The sequence below is a fragment of the Pteropus vampyrus genome, unplaced genomic scaffold (genome assembly GCF_000151845.1).
Source record: "Pteropus vampyrus isolate Shadow unplaced genomic scaffold, Pvam_2.0 Scaffold613, whole genome shotgun sequence".
Lineage (NCBI taxonomy): Eukaryota > Metazoa > Chordata > Mammalia > Chiroptera > Pteropodidae > Pteropus > Pteropus vampyrus.
The window spans coordinates 43,109-64,433 of record NW_011889394.1 but is presented as its reverse complement, the minus strand read 5'-3'; the positions used below and the strand labels follow the sequence as shown (position 1 = coordinate 64,433).

At 37.0% G+C, this 21,325-nt stretch overlaps 1 protein-coding gene and 1 non-coding gene across 22 annotated transcripts; both read right to left on the bottom strand.

Moving 5' to 3' along the window:
* Positions 1-1,071: 1,071 nt before the first annotated feature.
* LOC105308676 (von Willebrand factor A domain-containing protein 5A-like) lies at positions 1,072-18,674 on the bottom strand. 21 transcript variants are annotated; one of them, XM_023525713.1, is made up of 8 exons: positions 18,605-18,674; positions 16,019-16,215; positions 15,735-15,857; positions 15,327-15,441; positions 9,454-9,580; positions 9,282-9,363; positions 7,599-7,703; positions 4,198-4,874 (listed from the first exon to the last, which is right to left on the bottom strand). In XM_023525713.1, exons 4-8 carry the CDS (start codon positions 15,349-15,351, stop codon positions 4,764-4,766), a joined length of 450 nt encoding a protein of 149 aa, XP_023381481.1. In that variant the 5' UTR covers positions 15,352-15,441; positions 15,735-15,857; positions 16,019-16,215; positions 18,605-18,674; the 3' UTR covers positions 4,198-4,763. The 21 variants fall into 21 exon arrangements, 7 of the variants coding, with proteins under 7 accessions (XP_023381484.1, XP_023381483.1, XP_023381481.1 ...); XR_002778102.1 differs by lacking the exons at positions 4,198-4,874; positions 15,735-15,857 and adding an exon at positions 1,072-4,185 and having other exon boundaries at positions 9,247-9,363; positions 15,327-15,428; XR_002778111.1 differs by lacking the exons at positions 4,198-4,874; positions 15,735-15,857 and adding an exon at positions 1,072-4,185 and having other exon boundaries at positions 7,599-7,685; positions 9,247-9,363; positions 15,327-15,428.
* LOC111733679 lies at positions 11,762-11,847 on the bottom strand. The gene has a single exon (XR_002778113.1). It is a non-coding gene; the product is annotated as a small nucleolar RNA SNORD127 (small nucleolar RNA).
* Positions 18,675-21,325: the final 2,651 nt, after the last annotated feature.

Here is a 21,325-nt window from a genome sequence, read left to right as displayed (position 1 = left end):
CGCTGCTTCTTTTTTTGGTTTTCTTTTACACCTACAAGCCGTTGCATGTGATATTTCAGCAACATCTGGTTTCTCAAATAATTATTCTGCAAAACTTTCTGATTCTAAGTAGCAAAACTAATCCTAGGCACGCTTAGTTCAGCGACGGTTACTTTGCTGTTTGTAGGCAAGATTGTGGTCTCAGGTGAATGGCCAAGCAAAAGTTTCATTCTTAACTGTAAAAGCTCAGTGGGGAAGAATTGGACTGTGAGACAAAAATGAAAAAAATATAATAATGGTCGCTTGCTGGAGGATAAATTTCTTAAGCTGCTACTTTCTTTCTTTCTTTCCTTTTTTCTTTCTTTCTTTCCATTTTTCTTTCTTTCTTCCTTCCTTCCTTCCTTCCTTCCTTCCTTCCTTCCTTCCTTCCTTCCTTCCTTCCTTCCTTTCTTTCTTTCTATGGGAATATCTTGTCTTGTCTTCTTGACAATTTAATGGTGTCTTTGGGAGAGGTGTGATCCAGTGGTGGAGTTAAAGTAATAAATATAAAAATATGTTCTGCATTTTTTTTAGGGAGAGAGAGAGGAACAACAGAAATATCAGGGTCTTGAATCCCTAGAAACTCTTGAATGTAATATCTATTAATAGATATTTATAATGAATCTGTGAGTTTAAAATTATTTCATGCAATAGTTAATATAAACGTGAAATATATTTTTTCTTAATTAATCTAAAAGATAACTTTTTAAAGTAATAATAATGACAAAGCAGTGGGTAATCATAATACATGGATAAGAGAAATGAATGGCAGCGATGCCACAATAGATGACAAGGAAGAATTAGAAAAATTCTGTTATAAGTGTTCTGCATTACACATACAGTTGTATAATGTTATTTGAAGATAGACTTAGGATTATTTTTAAATGTACATTATAAACTCTAGGGCAACAACTAAAAATTAATACATATAATGGATATATTAACAACATAGATAAAATTAAATCACATAAAATGCTTAAATAAAACAGAGGAGGCAACATTAGTCTTTTAAATGCAGCAAATAGAAAATAGTTAAACATGATACATATCAACTTGATCATATTAATAATTACTTTATTAGGTTAAAAGTAAAGGAGTGGAAAAATATATAACATGCTAACACAAAATAGAACAAAGCTGGAGTGGCTGTATTCATTTTAGACAAAGTAGATTTCAGAATAAGGAAAATCAGCAGGGTAAAGGTAAGTATTACATAATAATAAAAGGATCAATTCTCAAGAAGATATAATAATCTTAAATGTTTATGCACCTCTCATGAATAGGAAGAATTTAAATGTCCATACTACCCAAAGCCATCTATAGGTTAAATGCAGTCCCTATCGAACACCAATCGATACACCTGAAACAAACAAACAAAAAAAATGTGTATGCACTGATAGAAGTGAAAGAAGAAACATAATACATGATGTTAGCTCATTGCATGATGTTTTTCTTAGTTTTCTTCTGGATAATCTGATTCTTTAAGCAGGTGGACTGTTTTTAAGGAACCGAAGGCTGGTAGTTGGCAGAGGAACAGCAAATGTTAATTGATACATGGTAAGATTATGTTGGAATTGGGGACAACAGGTAATGGGTTTCATTCATAAGTCTATGTATAACATGGTACCCTGAACTTGGAGGCACTGGGCTCAGTCTGTATGGGAGAATCTTGAAGCAATGCGATTTGCCATTCTTTTTATGGCCAGCTCTGCAGGAGCCAGGAAACAACTGTAGGGTGAGGACAACCAATGGGACATGAGAGCATCTTCTCTCCTGGGCTCCTTGCCCAGACCATCAGTTCCTGAAAGTAGGGGGTGCTTTACATGTTCTCAAAACATAAAGCACCAGCCCTGAAAGTGGGCTTTAATAAACATGTTTGATTATGACACTTGTTTAGGTTTGAGGAATTTACAGTGGTACATTCATAGCATGAGAGCTCAAACAGAAAAATAAAATCATAGTACTTTAAAATTGTAGTTGATCTCTGTATCTAGGAGTCTGTTTCTGTTTTGTTTGTTTATTTTATTCTTTAAATTCCACATAAGTGAAACCATATGGTATGGTGCTAGGTGGATATAAGACTTATCGGGGGGAATCACATCATAAATTATATAAATGTCTAACTACTACCCTGTACATCTAAAACTAATATAAAATAATATTGAATGTCAACTGTAATTGAAAAAAAAAAAACCTGTAGTTGATTCTGCATTATAAAGAAGACAAAGACTGTTTTTGTTGTTGTTGCTACTGTTGTTGTTTTGTTTTTTGCTTTAGAAGTCCCTAAGCCCTAGCCCAGTCTGGAAGTTGAAGGGTGAGAAAAGGGGAAGTGAACATAAGTGAATAATATATGCTGCTCTGCATAATAAATATAAAGGGCCATCTTTTTCTGGTCAGAGTGTAGATCTACACATTTCATGGTCCTTAGGAAGCTGTTTCTGTCATTACATCTATATGGTAGACTTGAATACAAGCCTCTTTCATAAAAAGGCTAAACCCTAACTTATCAAAATTTAAGGTGCATATGAATTATCTGGAGACCTTTGTTAAAAAGAAGACCTTGATACAGGAGATTTTGTGGTTGCCTAAAAGCCTGCATTGGTAGTAAGCTTCCAGATGATGCCTAGGCCTACCACAGGTCACACTCAGCCATGAACAAACTTGAAAGAAAGTCCTGAGAGATCAGTCTCCACTATACAACTCAGGAAAATGCCAGTTTACTTCCTAATGCCAGTTCACTTGTAAGTTTAATGGAACTCAGGTTTAGGCCATCTTCCACCTTATTGAACAGAAATTGAGGTCCTGCTCAGAATTCTTGAGTATTCAAGGCAAAAGTGATAACAGAGTTCTAATTTAATCATCTAGTTTTACAGATGGGAATACTAAGGTCTTAAGGGGTTAAATCATTTATTTATTATCACTTAACTATTTGGTCAGGATTCTAACAGTTTTCTGCCCAGTGCCCTTTACTTGCTTCATATAAGACAGGAAATCAGCCTACAACAGAAGATATGGGGACAGGACACAGTATGAAGAGTGGAGGCATCAGAAAAGTTGGGAGGGAAATAGATAATAAAACCAATGCAGGTTTGATGAATAAACCTATAAGATTGACACAACAAAGTGCAGAGTAGAGACAGTCATTTTAAAATTGATACAACAGTATTTTAAGGGACAACACATCAAATAGGGTCATTTCCACTAGGATAGAGTATGTGGGACATGAGGGTTAGAAACAATCAAAGGGTGCTCCTTCTTTTTTCATGGAGTGAGTGATCCAGGTTAAGGTCTCAGGCAAAGCTGCCTTTATAACCACTTTTACCTTTATTATACTGGACCACAGACTGAATTAGAGGCATCTAGGACTAAGGATTCCATCAACACTCTTTTACTAAGATGTTTCCTGATGAAGGAAAAAGGTCTGACTTCAACAGTTATGACTCAATCCAAGTCCCTTAGGCAGTAAGAGAGAAGGCATGCAGTATGGGCTAGCTAAACCCAAGCAGAATCAATCGAGAAGGTCTCCAACAGTGCCAACGCTCACAGTGGATCCCTTGAGACTCTGTCTTTGTCATCTGGAGGTTTATATCAATCCCAATGTCAGCTTTCAACCTCCTCTCCAACCTTTCCTCCTATCTAAGAATAGAAAATTGTATCACTCACCACTCTAGTCCTGATAAGTATATAAAATCAAAAGTGAATAGACAAAAATAATGCAGAGAATTCTATAATTCAGACATACTCTAACATCAATGTGGCAACCTTTAATCTGGAATCCATGTCACTTGTTTTTCATGGTGGCACTCTAGAAAACCTGGGAGGAACATTACTGCCTAAGAATCTTTTGAACTCCAAGGAAGGGAACAGGTTCTGGGACTACTGACACTTGACTGAGGATACATGCGGGGAAAGGAAAATCATATCCAAAGGGAACCTGGAACACAGAGGCAAGGTGGGCGGGCAGCCTTTACTTTTATGACAAGAAACAGACAAGATAGGTATAAAATACAACACATTACAGCAGAAGAAAGGCTAAAAGAAAGGTCAATAGCATAGAAGATGCACTTGTTTTTTCTGGATGGTATCCTCAGAGGACAAAGATGGCATGATTCTCAGATGATTTCAGAAAAGCAGTTGCAGCTTTCATAACCACATGCATGACAGAGCCTGTTAGGAGGAGAAAACAAGAATTAGAGCTGAGGGACAGCAATAAGAGTAAATACTTTTCTCTCAGTCTCCCCTAAACCTCTTTGATCATCTCCTCCCAAGTTCTGGTTTTATCTTTCTTCAATATTCCTGACTTTCCCCCTTCACATTGCCCAAATTCTCTTTAATCTTCTCTGGTCCCAGAAATACTCAGCAGCAGTGAGATAATAGACACTCAAGGAGTAAGTGTCCCAAGTCCAGTCTCATACTCAGTGTGGTACTGACAGAGTAAGGAGAATAAATGCCACTTCCTGGCCCTCACACAATTCACACTGCACTCCCCATCCATGTCTCTTTTCCTCTTTATACACCTCCCCATATCCCCCAATTTAAGACTGCACCCTCATCCTGCCAAGAAAAGAACTAGCTGGAAGACCAGAAAAGGTCTGGATCAGGATGTTTGGAGGAGAGGAGTATGGGGTTTCTCTCTTGGCCCTCGCTCAGGCCTGGTGGCTCAGTGTCTGGGAAGATGTCTTGCTTCCTAAGGAGAGAAGGCAGTGGGGTCTTAGAATTGTGCTCTTGCCTGCATGGATGTTAATTCAGGCCACAGTTTTCCTTTCCAGAAGCTCCCATTCACACTTCATGTCTTTACCATTAGCATGAAGCCAGAGCATCTCCAGGACTGTGGCCCAGCCTGAGGAATCTGCATTCTGTACAATAGAGAGAGACTTCCCTGAAGCCTTTGGTTGGAGCAAGAAATCTTTCAAAGAAATGTAAAAAGATCCATTCCCTCCTCACTTACTGTACCCCAAACTACTACTAAATGGGATTACCTGGTCTCTTTACTTCATTTATGACTTGCAAGGCATAATGCCTTAAACTTCAGGGAAATAGTTCATTGAGTCTTAGGGTAGAAAGGTCTTAAATTTTAAATCCAGCGTAACCACTAGGACTGTGCTTGAAACTCTTAAAACACCCCCAACAAGGATTACCTAGCTGTGATAAAACAAACACATATACAGTTGCTTTATAGTTTATAAAGTATCTTTGTTTTTCTTTTATTTAAATCCATACCTAAACAACCCTCCCTCGTCCAAAAAAAAAGAAAGAAAAGAAAACATCAATAATGACATTTTTAAGAGAGAAAATTGATTCATACAAAACTGAAATGATTTTCCCACAGTTAGCCTTCTAGCAAATGATAGAGCTGGGACTGGAGGCCAAATATTCTGATTCAAACCATATTGCTCTTATTGCTCAACAGAAAGTCTTGGCCATAGAACAGAAAATGGGCTCCCTGAGTTTTCACCCACAGCTCCCAACTCCAGTTTTTAGAGACAGCAGGTCAAGAGAAATTCCTCTTTCATATCATAACCTTCGAAATTTGAAGAAAAAAAAATCATGTTCTCTGAATAGTCTTGTTTCAGATCAAAATTCTCAGTTCCTTTAATTCTTCCTTAAGAATACTACTTATGTCAAAACAGTAAGAATCCCCATGTTTGTTCTCTTAGTCTAGAAACAAACATCACAGTGATTTCTGAAATATATCTCCTTAAATGGTCACCTCAGGTGGCAAATATACTTTTGAGACTCTACTATCCCAGTCCAAAAATATATAATACATATAGCTTTTCTGACAATCCTATTGCCCTCCGCTAATTGTGTTCCATATATGCTGATTCATATTAAGTTTGTGGTCATCTAAAATCTCTGATTTTCATGTGCAACAGCTCTTAAATCATTCTGCTTCTATTCTCTACTTGCATAGTTGATAATTTAGCATGAAAAACAGTATTTTTAGTCCTAATTATTTTCATAGAAATTTCAAGTCATTGCTCAAGTTTTTTGGGATCCTGATTTTCTTATTTAATACTTTATCTCCCAGTTTTGTTATATACAATAAGAAAGCACTGGTCTACAACTTCATTTAAATATTCACTGAGACGATGGACTTCCAGAGAATTCAGTCTGGTGAGTCCAGAAACCTGTTTTGAGTTTGAATAAATTCATTATTCAGTGCTGTGGGTTTTCAGCTAGTTTGTACTTTGTCCATATACTCATCATTAAGAAAAATTCAAATTCCTTACTAAAATTCAGACATACTAGGGCTCTCGATTCCCTTGATCTATTGGCCCAGTTACCATGTCAAAGAAGGAAATGTTAGTCTGACATATCTTATTCTCAGTAAAATAAAGTTAGAATTTCATGATCTTTATATTTTCTTTTAATTGTTTATAATTAATTATATTTATTAAGCTAATAAATTATTTGTTAATTGTTATTATTTATTCTAGAACAGTATTTTTAATAGAAATACACATATAATTATAAATGTCCTACTAGCCACATGCAAAAATGTAAAAATAAAGAAGTTCAATTATTTTACTAACTTAATATATTTTATTTAACCTGATATATTCAAAATATCATTTTAACATGAAATCAATATAAAATTATTGATAAAATATTTTACATTCTTTTTATAGTAAACTCTTTGAAATCAGTATGTATTTCACAATTATAGCACGCCTCAATTTAATTAAAAATTTAGTTCCTCATTTTTATTAGCCATATTTCAAGATCTCAATAGCCATAATGTGACTAGTAAATACTGTATCAGATGATGTAGTTATTATAGGATATCTTCAGTTTATTGAATCACTTTTCACATTTTGTAAATTCAGAATGACACTTGACTTTCAGGTTTCTGGCACTTGTCTTTATTAAACAATATCTCAATTAGAAGATTTAGTAAGCTTGGTTGAAATTCTGGAAGTTAATTTGTCCTCATCAGCAGGCTTGAACATATTTGAAGTAACTAGGTCTTCTTTATTAATACTTCACCTATCCTAACTTCAGTAAAATTTTGCTAATTTCTGGACCACTTTTTTTAGTAAGAGGAGGAGCTATAATGTGGGTTCTGAAGACCGATAGTTCTAGAATTGAATCCAACTCTGCACTGACTGGTTAGGTCACCTCAGACATATCGTCATAATTCTCTGGGCTTCAGTTTCATCATTTATAAACAACAACATGAATAGGATTTATCTCATTTAATCGTTGTGATGAATAAATAAGATCATGAATGTTAAGTGCTTAGCACAGTGCCTGGCACAGAGTAATTGCTCAATAAACATTAATTATAATTAAGATGATTGGCAGGGAATGTAATCCAAGTGCAAGAGGATTTTTGTTTTCCTTTTGTCACCCATCAACTCAAAACCATCAACTCCTACTAGTCAGACCATTAGTTCCGTGCTCCTTCTGCTCTATCCTACCCATAAAAACTTTCAACCTCTATTTTTTAGAAATTAATTTAGTCTATAGCCTCTCATATTCTCTTTCCTCAGATGAGTCATGATTCACCTCAATTCTCTTTACTGACCCCAACCTCTCAAAAACATACATACTCCTTTTTCTTCTCCGAATCTCACCTTGGTAAGATGTGCAGTCAGTATCTCTTCCAAACTCATATGTAGGACCATGGCCAGACCTTCGTTCAGATCCCAGGAACCATCTGCCTTTTGAAGAGAAGTCAGCTGTACAAGATGATTATCCCCAAAGATTTTGGGGGAGAAAAAAAAGAAAGAGAATGAGAAAGCAAGGAGCTACCAGCCCCTGAGCATCCCTGATGAGAGAGGTCTGAATCCAGAGACAGGTTGTAGCCAGAGTGCAGAGCTAAGCAGATCCTACCAAGATCCCCATTTCAGTCCTTCCCCTGGGAGACATGCTTTTTCTCTGTGACAGTGTAAGCCACCCTAGTGATGTACTGGTACCAGGGGAGCTGTACTTAAAAATTCAGCAACAGAAAGATATGGTACCAAAGAATTCACATGATAGTGCTGTTTAAAGTCTTATCCAAATAATAATAATAATAAAAATAAAATAAAATAAAATAAAATAAAATCTTATCAGGTTCTGTTTAAATGGCCCTTAAAACTTTAAGTATGCTAAAAATTTTTGTACAAACAGAACGTAAATTTTAATTATTGAAATTTCAAAAGAAAACAGATATAAAGTCTATCTTAAAGAGTAGTCTTGTGTCTAATCCTGATGGTATAAAAATAACTTAAAGGCCACATAATTTTCACAGAAAGTATCTCACATCTGGATATCTAGCATAAGGAATGACATACTTAGAACAATTTAGAAATTAGTAGGCAAGAAACACTGTAAGTAGAACAACAGTTCGACTCTATGGAGAAAAAAAATCTAAGGCTCTGTATCTCAAGAGTCTAAATTTGAATCTCAGCTCTACTAACACTTAAAATGTACCTATATTTAACCAATGAAGATCTCAGCTTTCTCTATACATTGGAGACAATTATACTTGATGCATGAGAAAGAATGTTAAGTATCTATAAGGCCCATCATGTGCTCCCTACGAATAGTAGTTGCCAACAAATTCACAAAAAACAGCAGAAAAACTTTGCTGTGTAAATTTTCTGCTTTAGTTAAGAGGTTCCATAAGAGAGAAAACTAGAGTGGGGATATTCCAAGTTACTGGGTATTAGGACAGAATTGGAAACCAACACAAACTGAGAACCTACTCTGTGGATTACATTAAGAAGATTCTCATGACAACCCTAGAAAATGAATAGTTGTGCAGGTGAGGGAACTAAGGCTCTGAGAAGTGAGCTGATTCACTTAAAACACCACAGTAATTGGGAGTCCAGAAATCTAAATTCACCTTAGACCTAAAAGCCCTCTCTTTAATTAGCGGCCTAAGGAGAATGAATAAGTAGACAGTAAGTGGCAAAGAAAATGCTTAAACTCTTGCTACAAAAATTAGAGAGACTAGAAAGAGTTGCCTTTAAGTCTATTTTAGAAGAAAAGGCACCCCTTAGTGGTAAAATGTACTTTGACTCAATTTGTCATGTACATGAGAAGACCAACTGCTTGGAACACAAGGACAGAGAGGAAGTCATCAGACAGCAAGAGGAAGGTCTGTCTACAAACCCAACTTATAAAAGAATGACCAATGCAGCAGGAGCCCAGAGTGGCAGCTGAATTCTGCAGGAGGAGGGCCACAACCTGCAGGCAAGGTGTGTGTGCTGAAGGGTTAGTTTAACTAGGGCTCACCTCAGACTAACCTCTGGTGGGTTTCAGGGTCCTACCTGTAGAGCTGGGCTGATACTGCCAAATATGGGAAGTGGACAAATTTCACCCTCTGCCTGACACTTTTCAAACAGATTACCTCTGGAGAGAGAAAACTACAAGAGGGCAGAGCATTGAAGATTAGTTCTTCAGTCCCCATAGATCAGAGAAGAGAACTGAGGCTCATTTCACCTGTATGGTGAGTTTTCAAGTCGGTCCTGTTGATGGAAGAATGAGCCTTTTCCATCCCTGGAGAGGTCTCTGAGAGACATGCATTTCTTCTTTGGTCCACCACCAAGAGCTTGGTGTTTGTCTAGTCCTACATGTGTGACAGACAAATATTGGTGAGAAAAAGTCCCTGAAAAGATGGTCACCTAGAGAGTACAGGTTCTTGCTAATTGTGGATCTATGGGGATCATAACCATTCTGCTGGTATGGCATGCTTGGGTAGAACGTGTTCTTCATGAGCCGAGGTGCAGGACGGTAGGAGGACGAGGCCTTTGTATGATATGAAAACATTAGTACAGGCACTGACATTGAGGCACCCTCTGCTCTCCGCCATAGGCAAATGGCTCTGATACTTAAAGACATACACACTCCTATGCATGTCAGCCTCGGTCACCATCTTTATTGTATATTTTTTCTTCTTCCATGAGTCCAACTCCTGCACACAAACTCACCCTCTGAGCCCTTTCCACTGTGTCCTCTTGATACATGATAATGATCTTTCCTGCATCTTTAGTTTCATTATAGGAAGATTCTTCCAACTATCTATGTTAACTTAAAACTAACTTTTCCTTCTAAAAAAAACTTTTACTCTCCACTCTCAAATGGTGGTTGCTCAAAGTACCATAACCCAAGTACCCAGATTTGAGAGATAGGGTTGGCAACAGCTTCAGTCCAAATTGCCACCTCCCTGTCATTATTTCTCTACTCTCACCAAGATTACCTTCTCATATCCTATCTGTGGTCGACCTCCAACCTCTTTGCCATTTTCCATCATTCACTGAAGTATCAAGAACTAGATCAAAGATTCCACTTCATTGCAAAGTCTGCCATCATCTTGAGATATTAAATACCCAGGTAGATAATCTATCCAATACCCTAATGCAAAGCTTCTTGTCTCCCTTAAATTAAGTGGCTCTAGCCTCCATTCTCCATTCAGCCATTTCCTCCAAGCATGGATGTTGACATCAAGCAGAATTATTCTACCTGTAAAACAAATAAATTGAAAAAAATCTGCTTAAAATATACAGTATCCACTTTTTTCAGCTTTCTAACTCAGAGATTTCTATTTTACCTGGTCTTTGACCTCATCTGGACTTCTAAATCTTTGTCTTCTCTGTTTTTTCCTATATAAAAACTTCCTCCTACTTTTACTCTCTTTCCATTTAGCCTAAGTCTCTGGTCCATCACTTTACTACTCTCTTATCGATATCTTCGATTCCAGGTCCTTAATTTCCTTTTCATCACACTTACCTGGTAACACCCCAACCTTGAAGTTAAGACAGCACTCCACTCTCTTCATTCTTACACCAAAGCTGCTGAGTACTGCTGAAATGAATCATGTAAACTGATTCCATTAAGTAGTTTGGTGCCACTAAAGAAGTCAAGGTATCAAAACTAAACTCTCCTTGACAAATGCTCTATTTATTCCCGAGTATTTCACTCTCCAATTTTCCACAGGGTTATTTCAAACCCTTTCCTCAAATTCTCTGTTCTACCACTCTAGTCTCATACACAATAGCTAATCTTGCTGTCTCTTTCACTAAAACTATAAAAAAACTATCACACAGAAACTCTAAAAAGATGGCTCTCAGCCTATGAACTAAAATCTAATCCCATCACCTCTCCACTTCCTGACAATATGGGAAGAATGTCCTAATACTTGTCCTATTAAAAGCTGCCCCCACCACTGCTGTTTTAGATCTCATCCTCTCTCAGTTTCTCAAACTCCCTTCTCACTTAGCTCCCCCCAACATTGTCAATCCTCTCTACTGGCACTTTCCTATTGGTATTACAACACCCTTAAATCTCTCTCATTCTGAAAATTTAAAGAGATATAATACACAGAAAACCATCTCAACTCTACAGTTTCTTCTATAGATAGCACTCTATTCCTTCCCCTTTTCAACATTTATAAAAAGTGTCTATAAAAAACTTCCCTTCATTTCTCACCTCTCATTTGTTCTTTAACAATGTATAACATAGATTGTTTCCTAATCTAAATCAGTGGAATTGTTCTTGATTAGATTAGCAGATTATATATATATATATACCCAATAGATCTTTTTTAGTTCTACTTTGATTTCTCTACAGTATCTGATACTTTGATAACTCCCTTTGTTATGTCATAGTTCCTTTTCTTTTGAATATGCACTTGCATCTTTTTTTTTTTTTCCTATTTCATTCATTTTATTATGGTTTGGGGACTTCATCCCCAGATACCGGATACTTTTCAGTGTTTCAATCTCATTGCTTCTAAAATTTTTTTAAAGAATGGCAATATCAGTTTAGAGAGACTGTTGTCTTCATTTAGTAATTAAATATATTACATACAGACAAAACCTTTCATCATAGTTGTCATCGCCCTTTTCATCTTACTTTATACCTACCCTCTGAACAATTTCATCTATTATCACGACTTCGGTTTTTGCCAAATGTAGATCTCCATCCCTGACCTCTCTTCTGAAACTGAAACCCATCTATCTCCCTTTTACTGGACATCTTCATGTGGATAGTTTATAGGGATCTTAAGTTCAAAATGCTCAAAAATAATGAAACATTTTATTCCCTAAACTTGCCTTTGTTCTTTTGTTACTCTATTAAATAAATGGTACCATCATCCACTCAGTTTCCTAACCAAAAATCTGGGTCCACCTTGAAGCCTGACTCTAGAATTAACATTATACATTCTCCTCTAGCCACAGAAAACTGCCCAGGAAATTTCTCCACCAGATCCTAATCTTCAAGCCCCTTATATCTAAAATGAAGCTTTCTTGGCTTATGCCTGAGACAGACTCAGCAATCAGCACCCATGTCTTAATACCACCAGGTTGTTAGCCACCTAATTATCAATAAAATAAATCAGTTTCAGATTTAGACAGTGTTTATGTGCATTTTCTGTTTTAATTTTCCTTGTGTCTCACCCCCGACCCTTATATCACTTTAAATTTCCTTGCAATGGAATATACTCTAGTTTTCTAGGACAGAAAAGTTTGATACCAGCCAGAAGTCCTAGATGTGAAAGAACAAAGGAAAAAAGGAACTTTCATAAACGTTTCCTTTATTTTTATTTTTTGTAGTTTCTTTTATAAATTAATTTATTTTTAATTCTTTAATGTCACCACACATTTGACCCCTTTTACCCCATCTATCTCCCCTCTCCCTCTCCTCCCTACCCTCTGGCAACCACCAGTCTATTGTTTATGTCCATAAGTCTCTGTTTGTTTGTCCTGTTCATTTGTTGCTTTTAGGTTTACATTCCACATATAAGTGATATCATGTGGTTTTCAACTTTTTCCTTCTGGTTTATTTCACTTAGTATGATTATATCGAGGTCCATCCATGCAGAGGAACTGAACAGACACTTCTCCCTAGAGTACATACAAATGGCCAACAAACATATGAAAAGATGTTCATCATCGCTAGCTATTAGGGAAACGCAAATCAAAACCACAATGAGATACCATCTCACACCTGTTAGAATAGCTTTTATCAACAGGACAAGTAATAACTAGTGTTGGAGAGTATGCAAAGAAAAAAGAACCCTCAGGCACTGCTGGTGGGACTGCAAATTGGTACAGCCACTATGGAAAACAGTATGGAGGGTCTTCAAAAAACTAAGAATTGATCTACCATATGATTCAACAATCCCTCTACTGGGTATTTACCCCAAAGACTTGAAAGCACATATCCAAAAAGATATTTGCACACCAATGTTCATCAGCATTATTCATGGTGGCCAGGACATGGAAACAACTGAAGTGTCCTATGATAGATGACTGGATAAAGAAGCTGTGGTACATATATACAATGGAATATTACTCAGTCATAAGAAGAAATGAAATACTGCCATTTGTGACAATAAACGTTTCTTTTAAATGATGTGTTCAAACATCCAGGGCTCCTAATTTTATGAGTTTCAATGAGGTAAAACTCACTACCTCCATGATATTGTGGTATCATAGGCTTTAAAAAAATTATAGTGATAATTAGAAAATATTTTCAAGTGGATGCCAATGGAAAATGATATATATGAATTTCAGATTCAACTAAAGATATACTTAAATTTGTAATTCTAAATATACATATGTGTATATATATATATATATATATATATATATATATATATACACACACACTATATACATATACATTTGAAAAGAAAAGGAAGTCTAAAAATCAACTACCTGAGCCTCCATCTCCAGATATTAGAAAAAGAACAACCAATATATATAATATATATAATATATATATATATATACATGTACATTAGAAAAGAAAAGGAAGTCTAAAAATCAACTACCCGAGCCTCCATCTCCAGATATTAAAAACAGAACAGCCAATAAACCCAAAGAAATTTAAAGGAAAGAAAATAACAAAGATAGCAAACATGATTAATACAGAAAATAATCATACAATAGAGAGGATCCATATACTCAAAAGTGCTGGTGTTTTGAAAGGATTATTTAAACTGACAAATATTTTAGGCAAGGAAAAAATAGAGAAGGTACAAATAACCAACATCAAGAAAGAAAAGGGAATACTATGACTGATTTTATAAAACTTAATAACATTGTATGGCAACATAAGAGACACTATTATGTCAAATAAATTGAAAATGTAAATAAAATACACAAACTTCAATTAAAATCAAGAATATATAAAAATATAAAGTTATATTTCAATTAAAGACCTTTCAAAACCTTCCCACAGAAAAGTCTCCTGGCAACTTAGTGCAAATGCTATTGAAAGAAAATATTTCAGATGATAGAAAAACAGGCAACTCTTCTCAGCTCATTTTATGATGTCAGTATAAAACCGATATCAAAACCTAACAAGAATATTATAAGAAAAAAATACATGTCAATATTTCCCATGGAAATAAATTTAAAAATCCTAAACAATTATTAGACAACTAAATAAAAAAATATATGAAAAAGATCTAAAGGTTAAGCAATCACAATTAATTTGGGTTTATTTCAGAAATGCTAGGTTGGTCGAACATTAACAAGTTATAATAACTCATGCATTAAAAGAATAAAAGATAAAATCACACACTCACCTCAACAGATACATAAAATGCATTAGATAAAATTCAACAACCATTTTTTTTAAGAAAGAAAGAGAACTCTCAAAACAGAACTAGCTTTTTTTCCATTTATTTTAATCTGTCAATATACATTATTCTAGTAGCTATATAATAACTCATCAAGCATACCTAGCATAGTTAATTTAGCTACTGTAAGACATTTTGATTGCTTATTAATATTTTATATTGCTAACATGGCAGTGAACATCAGTGCATAATTTTACCTATATTTAGATTTATTTCCTTAGGTAAGAGTCTCAAAATTGGAATTACCAAAATGAACATTTGTTTTGACATGCACGGCCACATTTCTTCTCAAAAGTATGATACTAAATTATTTTGCTTCAAGCAATCTATGAGAGTGCCAAATTCATTTCACCTTTTAAAGCACAAGGCATTATCAGATTTAGAAAACTTTGATAATTTGAAAAGTGATAATTTGAAAATTTTATTTTTATTTGCTCTTGCAGAGATTGATTTGTCATGTTTGTAAACTAGCTGTGCTTCATCTAATGAATTATTTCTTCATGTCCTTTGTCCAGTTATCTACTGATTCACTTAAACTTGCCTATAATATAGTTACATGATATTCCTTGACCCAAACCATTTTTGCATGCCACGATGTAAGTAAGCTATTTCCATTTTTTACCCACTATAAGATAGAAGAAAAGAAAAGTGAAGACAACTTGAAGGTAATTCCAAGATAGGAGTTACTCTTTAGGAGGTAAGTAGAAAGGGAGAAAGAAAATACCTGTGTTCATTATAGGTCGTCCCATCTCCACAGATACACTGGGAGTTTGTACCTCACTGTAGTAAACCAGTAGTTCCACATTGCTTTCAAATTTGTGTCCATCTACCAAGGAAATCTGAGTTAGACACAGGCAAAGAAGCCATGTTAGCACTATTGCTGCTTGTTGTCTAGGGTTGAGGTCAGAGCTGAGGGCTACAGCTTCTTCCACGAGTGGGCATAATAATCAGGGGCGGGGTGAGAATGGAGAGGAGGCTCTAGAGATTGCATGGGGATAAAAAAGGAGCAGAGTGTGACTCCCTCCAAGTTAACAAGGAAAAGTAAGGAACATTTAGGGAAGACTGAGTGAGGAACAAGATCAAGATCCAAGAATAAGGATGCTGACCACAACAGAGTTCTCTCATTAATTACCTGAGCAGAAGTCTTATCATCCCCAAGGTACTCAATGGGACTCAAGGGACAGTTGCACTGGATCCTCTAAATGCCATGCTGGGAACTGATGGTGGCAACCATGCTTAGTGCGTAGGGCAGGTCCTCCAAAGGGACGATAAGAGTCAGTCATCCTCAGGCCACCCAATAAAAAGTTGCCTGAGTTGTATTTTCTCTTCCCATACCTTTTAGCACTCCTAATACCTTGAGTAGATTTCCTCAATTGTGTCCCCCACCACCAGTACTCAAAGAGAGAAGTTACTCACCAGAGAGCTGGTACCAAGGATTCAGGATGGCTGGCAGCACATAACGCAAGGCCTCATCTGCTTCCAGGGGCAGCTCCTACACATACTTCGGGATGAATGCTGCCTTTGAGCCAGTAGATGTCCCTGGAGCACTCATCCTCCTCCAACAGGAAGGCTCACTGGCCCTGGCTGATGGCATTCTTGTAGTTGGTGCCTGCCTAGGGAGAAGAGGGAAAGAAAGGTGATATCAAAGGTGACATGGTTGATGAAGAAACAAGTGGCACAGAAAAACAAAGACTCGTAAGGAGGGACTGTGATTGTTCTGGCCTATGGAAAGCATTTATTCAATGATGACAGACATTACTATTGTTCTTGATATTATTGTTACTGTTGTTAAATAAAGTTTAGCTTTTACTTTGGATCACGCTCTTTAGAGACCTGCACATAACAAGTTGCCTGATCCAAAACGGACCCCTGCAAATTAGATCACTTATCTTGTGATGTTGCTTTTGGGGCTCATAATTGAAACCACTGTTTGTTTTCTCTGTCCAAGATATTCATATTTCGCATATGCAACATGTCTTCTATTTTAAATCAGGCCATCCTAAACATATCTTCCAAATTTCATTATCTTAGACAATGATTTCATGTGGTATGGCAACAAAGGGATATATTTATGTACCTAGATTATGATTTACATCATTATTCTTTTATCCAGATAATCAATGGATGGGCCTGGTCCTAGTCATTGGCCCTAAAACCACTGGAAGCTGCCCCCATCCATTCTGAACTGAGTCATCTATGAGCTTGCCTCTCCCTGTTCTGTCAAAGGGTGAACTGAGCTGCAATCTCCAGCACCAATACAGAGGATTTTTACTGAAAATACACTCGAAGGAGCTAAGATGGAATTCCCTGGTACACAGAGAATGCTGGAGTAAAATGAAACTAATGTGCTTATCCAGAGTTCCAGAGGCAAAGGAGTTACTGGGAACCCCAACCATTCCTGAGGAATCTGCAGGAAAAACTTGCAGGTCCTTGAGAAAAGCAATTTTCCTTCTGAGAACTGCTATCCCCTCAAGAATTCTGAGGCTTTGGCATGACTATAGGCCCTCTGTGCTCATCCCAATGGCTATGTAAAACATCACAGGCCACCCCAACCCAGAGCAATGGCCATGTTTGCTCACCTATCTGATAGCCAGGTGTTTCTTACACACCATCCCCCCGACACACACACACACAAATTGGCAACAATAAATCAGGCTTTTTGTTCTGTGGTTGTTTTTATTTTGAGGAAATGGTAAAATGGGTCACATCAAGTAGAAACACGGAGGGCAATCATGGCTGTGGGGAGAGGAGTGGCTGCTCAGGAAAAGGGTTTCCACGCAGACACTGGATGGCCTAAGTTCTCTGGTAAAACAGGTTGGTGCTGGGGAAGAGCAGCAGGGAGCTTAAAGCAGAAGGACAAGGGACACAGGGCTACAATGGCTGAAGAAACTGTCAAGCAACCAAATCTGTAAGCTCCACAGTACTCACCAAGGCTGGCTTTCAGGTAAAGAGACAGATAGAGAGGGTGAGCATCTTCTACAAAAGAAACAGGCTTCTTTCCAGATTCTAACCCCAGAACAAATCCCTCATTGAAGGAAATTTGCTCTTCTGCACCCTCTTCTCCTCTCTCCCCAGTACAAATTATGCTGTGTCAGCATACGTTCTCCCTCCCTCGAGATTTCAGAAATGCACCAAGATCAAGGCCTTGAATCTGAAGCAGCTTGGAGAACAGAGGGCGGATGTTTCGGGTCTGCATGTTTCGGGACCCATAGGTCCCAGGAGTCTGGGCTTGTTCAGTTCCCTCCCCCGCAGGGAGAGAGAGGAGCCTGCCAGCGTGGGATGGCTCAGCAGCCACATCCCCAGCCTGTTGCAGAGGAGAAGTGGAGAACCCGGGATCCAGCCACGGGGTCAAGGAGTGGGCCTTGGATAGAAACGGAGAGGGATTTAATCTTTAATTTTTCAGTCTTAGATTTTCATTGTCCAAGTGTTGAAACTTGGAGTCGGTCCGTTGAAGTTCTGTATAGAAGGTATTAAGGGGTGCAATCCGATCTGGCTGGGGGTAGAAGTGAGGCTTTAAGTTCCATTTCCACAGCACAAAATTACATAAAACTGAGGAAATACCAATTGTCCATATGCAAGAGAAAGGGAGGGAGGAGGAAGAGAGGAGGGAGGGAGGAGAGTGGGAGGAGGGAGGGAGGGAGGGGAAAGGAAGGGGAGGGTTAAAGAGCAAGAGAGCGCGAGCGCGAGCGCGAGCGCGAGAGATGGGATGGGGAGAGGAGGAAAGTAAAAGAGAAGGGAAGTAAGAAGAGGAGCTGTGAGATTATTAGGAGGTGGCTAAATCCCACTTCCAGCGCCCACAAAATTTCCCTAAACTGCCAAACCTGCAGAAATCCTGGGGATCATGCGCCACGACTAAATTCGCTACCTTTTTGCTTTGCAGTAAAAAAAATAAAGCTCCGACAGATTTAGAGACGGAGAAAGGAAATTAGAATGGGCGGGTCTTAGTCCTCAGGGATAAAGGGTGGGATTCAGCCCCAGCGCGCGAGCAGCGTGGTCACCTACCTCCTCCGGCAGTCCGGAGCCTCTGAGTCACTGCCCGGAGAAAGCAACTGCAGTCAAAATTACCACGAAGACCCGCCCCCTTCTAGGGACCGGTTATAAGGTGGCAACTTCATGAGTAAGGGATCGACGAGAAATTCCTAAATAAAGATTCTAATATTTGCTTTTCTCTGAATCAAGGAAAAGTTTTTTTTTTTTTCCCAAGTGAAAATGCTGTAATAGTAACATCAACAATGATATCAAACACTACATATTTCTGTAATAGACTTAATTTCCTAGGGCTTACTGTGTATTAGGCCCTGCTAATAATACTGTGGGCTAGGCCCTGAACTTTTTGGGCTTTATATTAGTGACTTCTCAACTCTAAGTTGAGTCATTTGTCCCAAGATTGTATCCTCCCTACATCATGGGGGGAGGGAGAGGGGGCGATTAGGAGCCAGGGCACTGCACACAGGGCCCAAATATTCCTGTCATGGGTCATTTATGGGTTTTTCATCAGAATCTTAAAAGTTAAATTTTGGAGGGTAAAGTTAGTAACAGATATCTGTGTTCATTTTCACAGCTAAGGAACACTAGAAGTGATGAAGTTCCCTACGTCTTTTAAAAATGACCTATCAAATCTGAGGCTTAAAGAAAGAGTAATATTGCTGTCGAGAATCTGTATCGGGGAAAGAATATATGTATTGAAGACTCGGCTTGATTTTGGTCGCTGCAAGGTATTTATTGTGGCACATTTATTTTCTTTGAGTCTGTTCTCTTATCTCTAAAATAGATATGATGACTACTTCCCTGAGTTGTTTTTAAAAATCCAATGGCTATTAATAGATGTGGCTATATATATATATGTATATATACACATATATATATGTGTATATATACATATATATATATGTGTATGATATATGTGTATATATATATGTGATATATGATATATGTGTATATATATATATATATATAAAATCATCATGCCCACAACAGATACACCACATATTCATATACAGTAAAGCACAATTTAAGCACAAATTCTATTTTATCAGTATTAGGCTCTAAGATCATGTTTTTACATATATCAAAATAATTGTGAGAAGCAATGATCCTTTTATCTTGGTAGAAATCATGTCTGGTATTGTTTCTTGTGGTTGCAACTTTTTTCTGTTAGCTGAAGTATCTGGAAAACAGAGAAGTTGAAAGAGTGGGCAGAGTTCATCATTTGACCCACCTGGACTAAAGAGGTTAGAACTAGAAGTCTGTCACAGACCAGACATGGCAGTTGGTTGGAAAGAATTGAATCAGGAAACTTGCATGATCCTGGTTATTGGAAGGGCAATTATATGAAAAGTCTCTGAACTTGGCACAATATATGCAATTAAACAAAATTTTATAGCTATTAAAAATATGAATGCATTTTATCTGTTTATTCATATTTTGTTTATATACAATGAATAATTTCACTTTTTTTCATATAAACTATTTAATTAAGCCAATCATCAAACTTTTGAAAGAGAAACACATAATTCATTCTTTTAGTCAGTATCTATTTATTGGGCTCTAGATATATGCAAGGCATTGTTCTAGATATTTCATCATGGCAATGATAAGACACCAAAAGATTTACTCACCTGGAACTTACATTGCAAGGGGAAGAAATATTTAATAAATAAATAAGCAAATAAATAAACAAGAAAATATCCAGTAGTGAAAGTGCTTAAAGCAAACAAAACACATAGTATAAAGGAGAATGAATAGAGGCTATTTTAAGTTAGATATCTCCACCCAAAAATCTGTCCTTGCGACTTAATGTTGATAAATATTCTCCAGTATTGATTCTCTAGTTCAGCCCAAGTTTAGCCAACTTTGTGGTCTTTCAGAATAAAGACATTTCTCAGCCTCCCTTAAAGCTAGGTGTGACCTTATTATTAAATTCTGGTGCATGGGATACAAGGAATGATGTTTGCAGCACCACATTATACTCTTCCAAAGAAAAGAGTATGTCCTCTCCTCCACTTTCCCCACTTCCTACTTACTGGTAGGAATACAGATATATTCTGAGCCATTTTGGACCATGAGGACTACAGTGACAACCACAAAGAATGGAGAAGCAACAATATAGAAGGATCCTAAATCCCTGAGGCTTTCATGAAGTAGAACGACTGTATTAGCGCAGACTTGTACGTAATAAATTTTAATATGATTTGTAACAGTTACTTAGGCTTTGTGCTACACAACCCGTATCCTACCTAATGTCTGATTATGATCAATAAAAAGAGTAAACTTTTAAGGAAACTATCTTTTTGGAATATGAAAAGTGTATTTGCATAAAATGGAAAAAGATCTGTGCATTATGAGAGCAGTATTCAACTCATTTCGGCACCCACCAATGTTACACATATAACCTAAATTATGCCAGTGTATGTTAATCGTAGAATGCTGCTTGTTTTTATTTTTCTTCCGAGAATCATTTCCCTTCCTGAAATAAGAGCATTTTGTGTTATCACATAGAATACTTAGCACTGGTTTGGAACAGGCTTTCAGTAAGTTGTTTTGCTTATCCTCTAGTATGATGCTGTTCTCCCTCTCTCTTTGTCATCATAGAGTTTCATTAAAGTCTTATGTTCTGTTTATTGTTTCTCCCCTGATATTTCTATAACAATTTATCTAAGATTTCCTATTGTTCTTATCATACTTGAGTCCTTTATGTGTTCTTAAACTTATAAACCTTTAAGT

Bases quoted from the DNA above. Each gene is read 5' to 3' on its own strand.
- LOC105308676 (XM_023525713.1), bottom strand. From the start codon at position 15,351: ATGGGACGACCTATAATGAACACAG. The intron at 9,364-9,453 runs GTGAAATGAGCC...TTCTCTCTCCAG, and splicing joins CTTGAAAACTCACCATACAG to AGGTAATCTGTTTGAAAAGT. The intron at 7,704-9,281 runs GTAGGACCCTGA...CATCTTGTACAG, and splicing joins GTATCAGCCCAGCTCTACAG to CTGACTTCTCTTCAAAAGGC.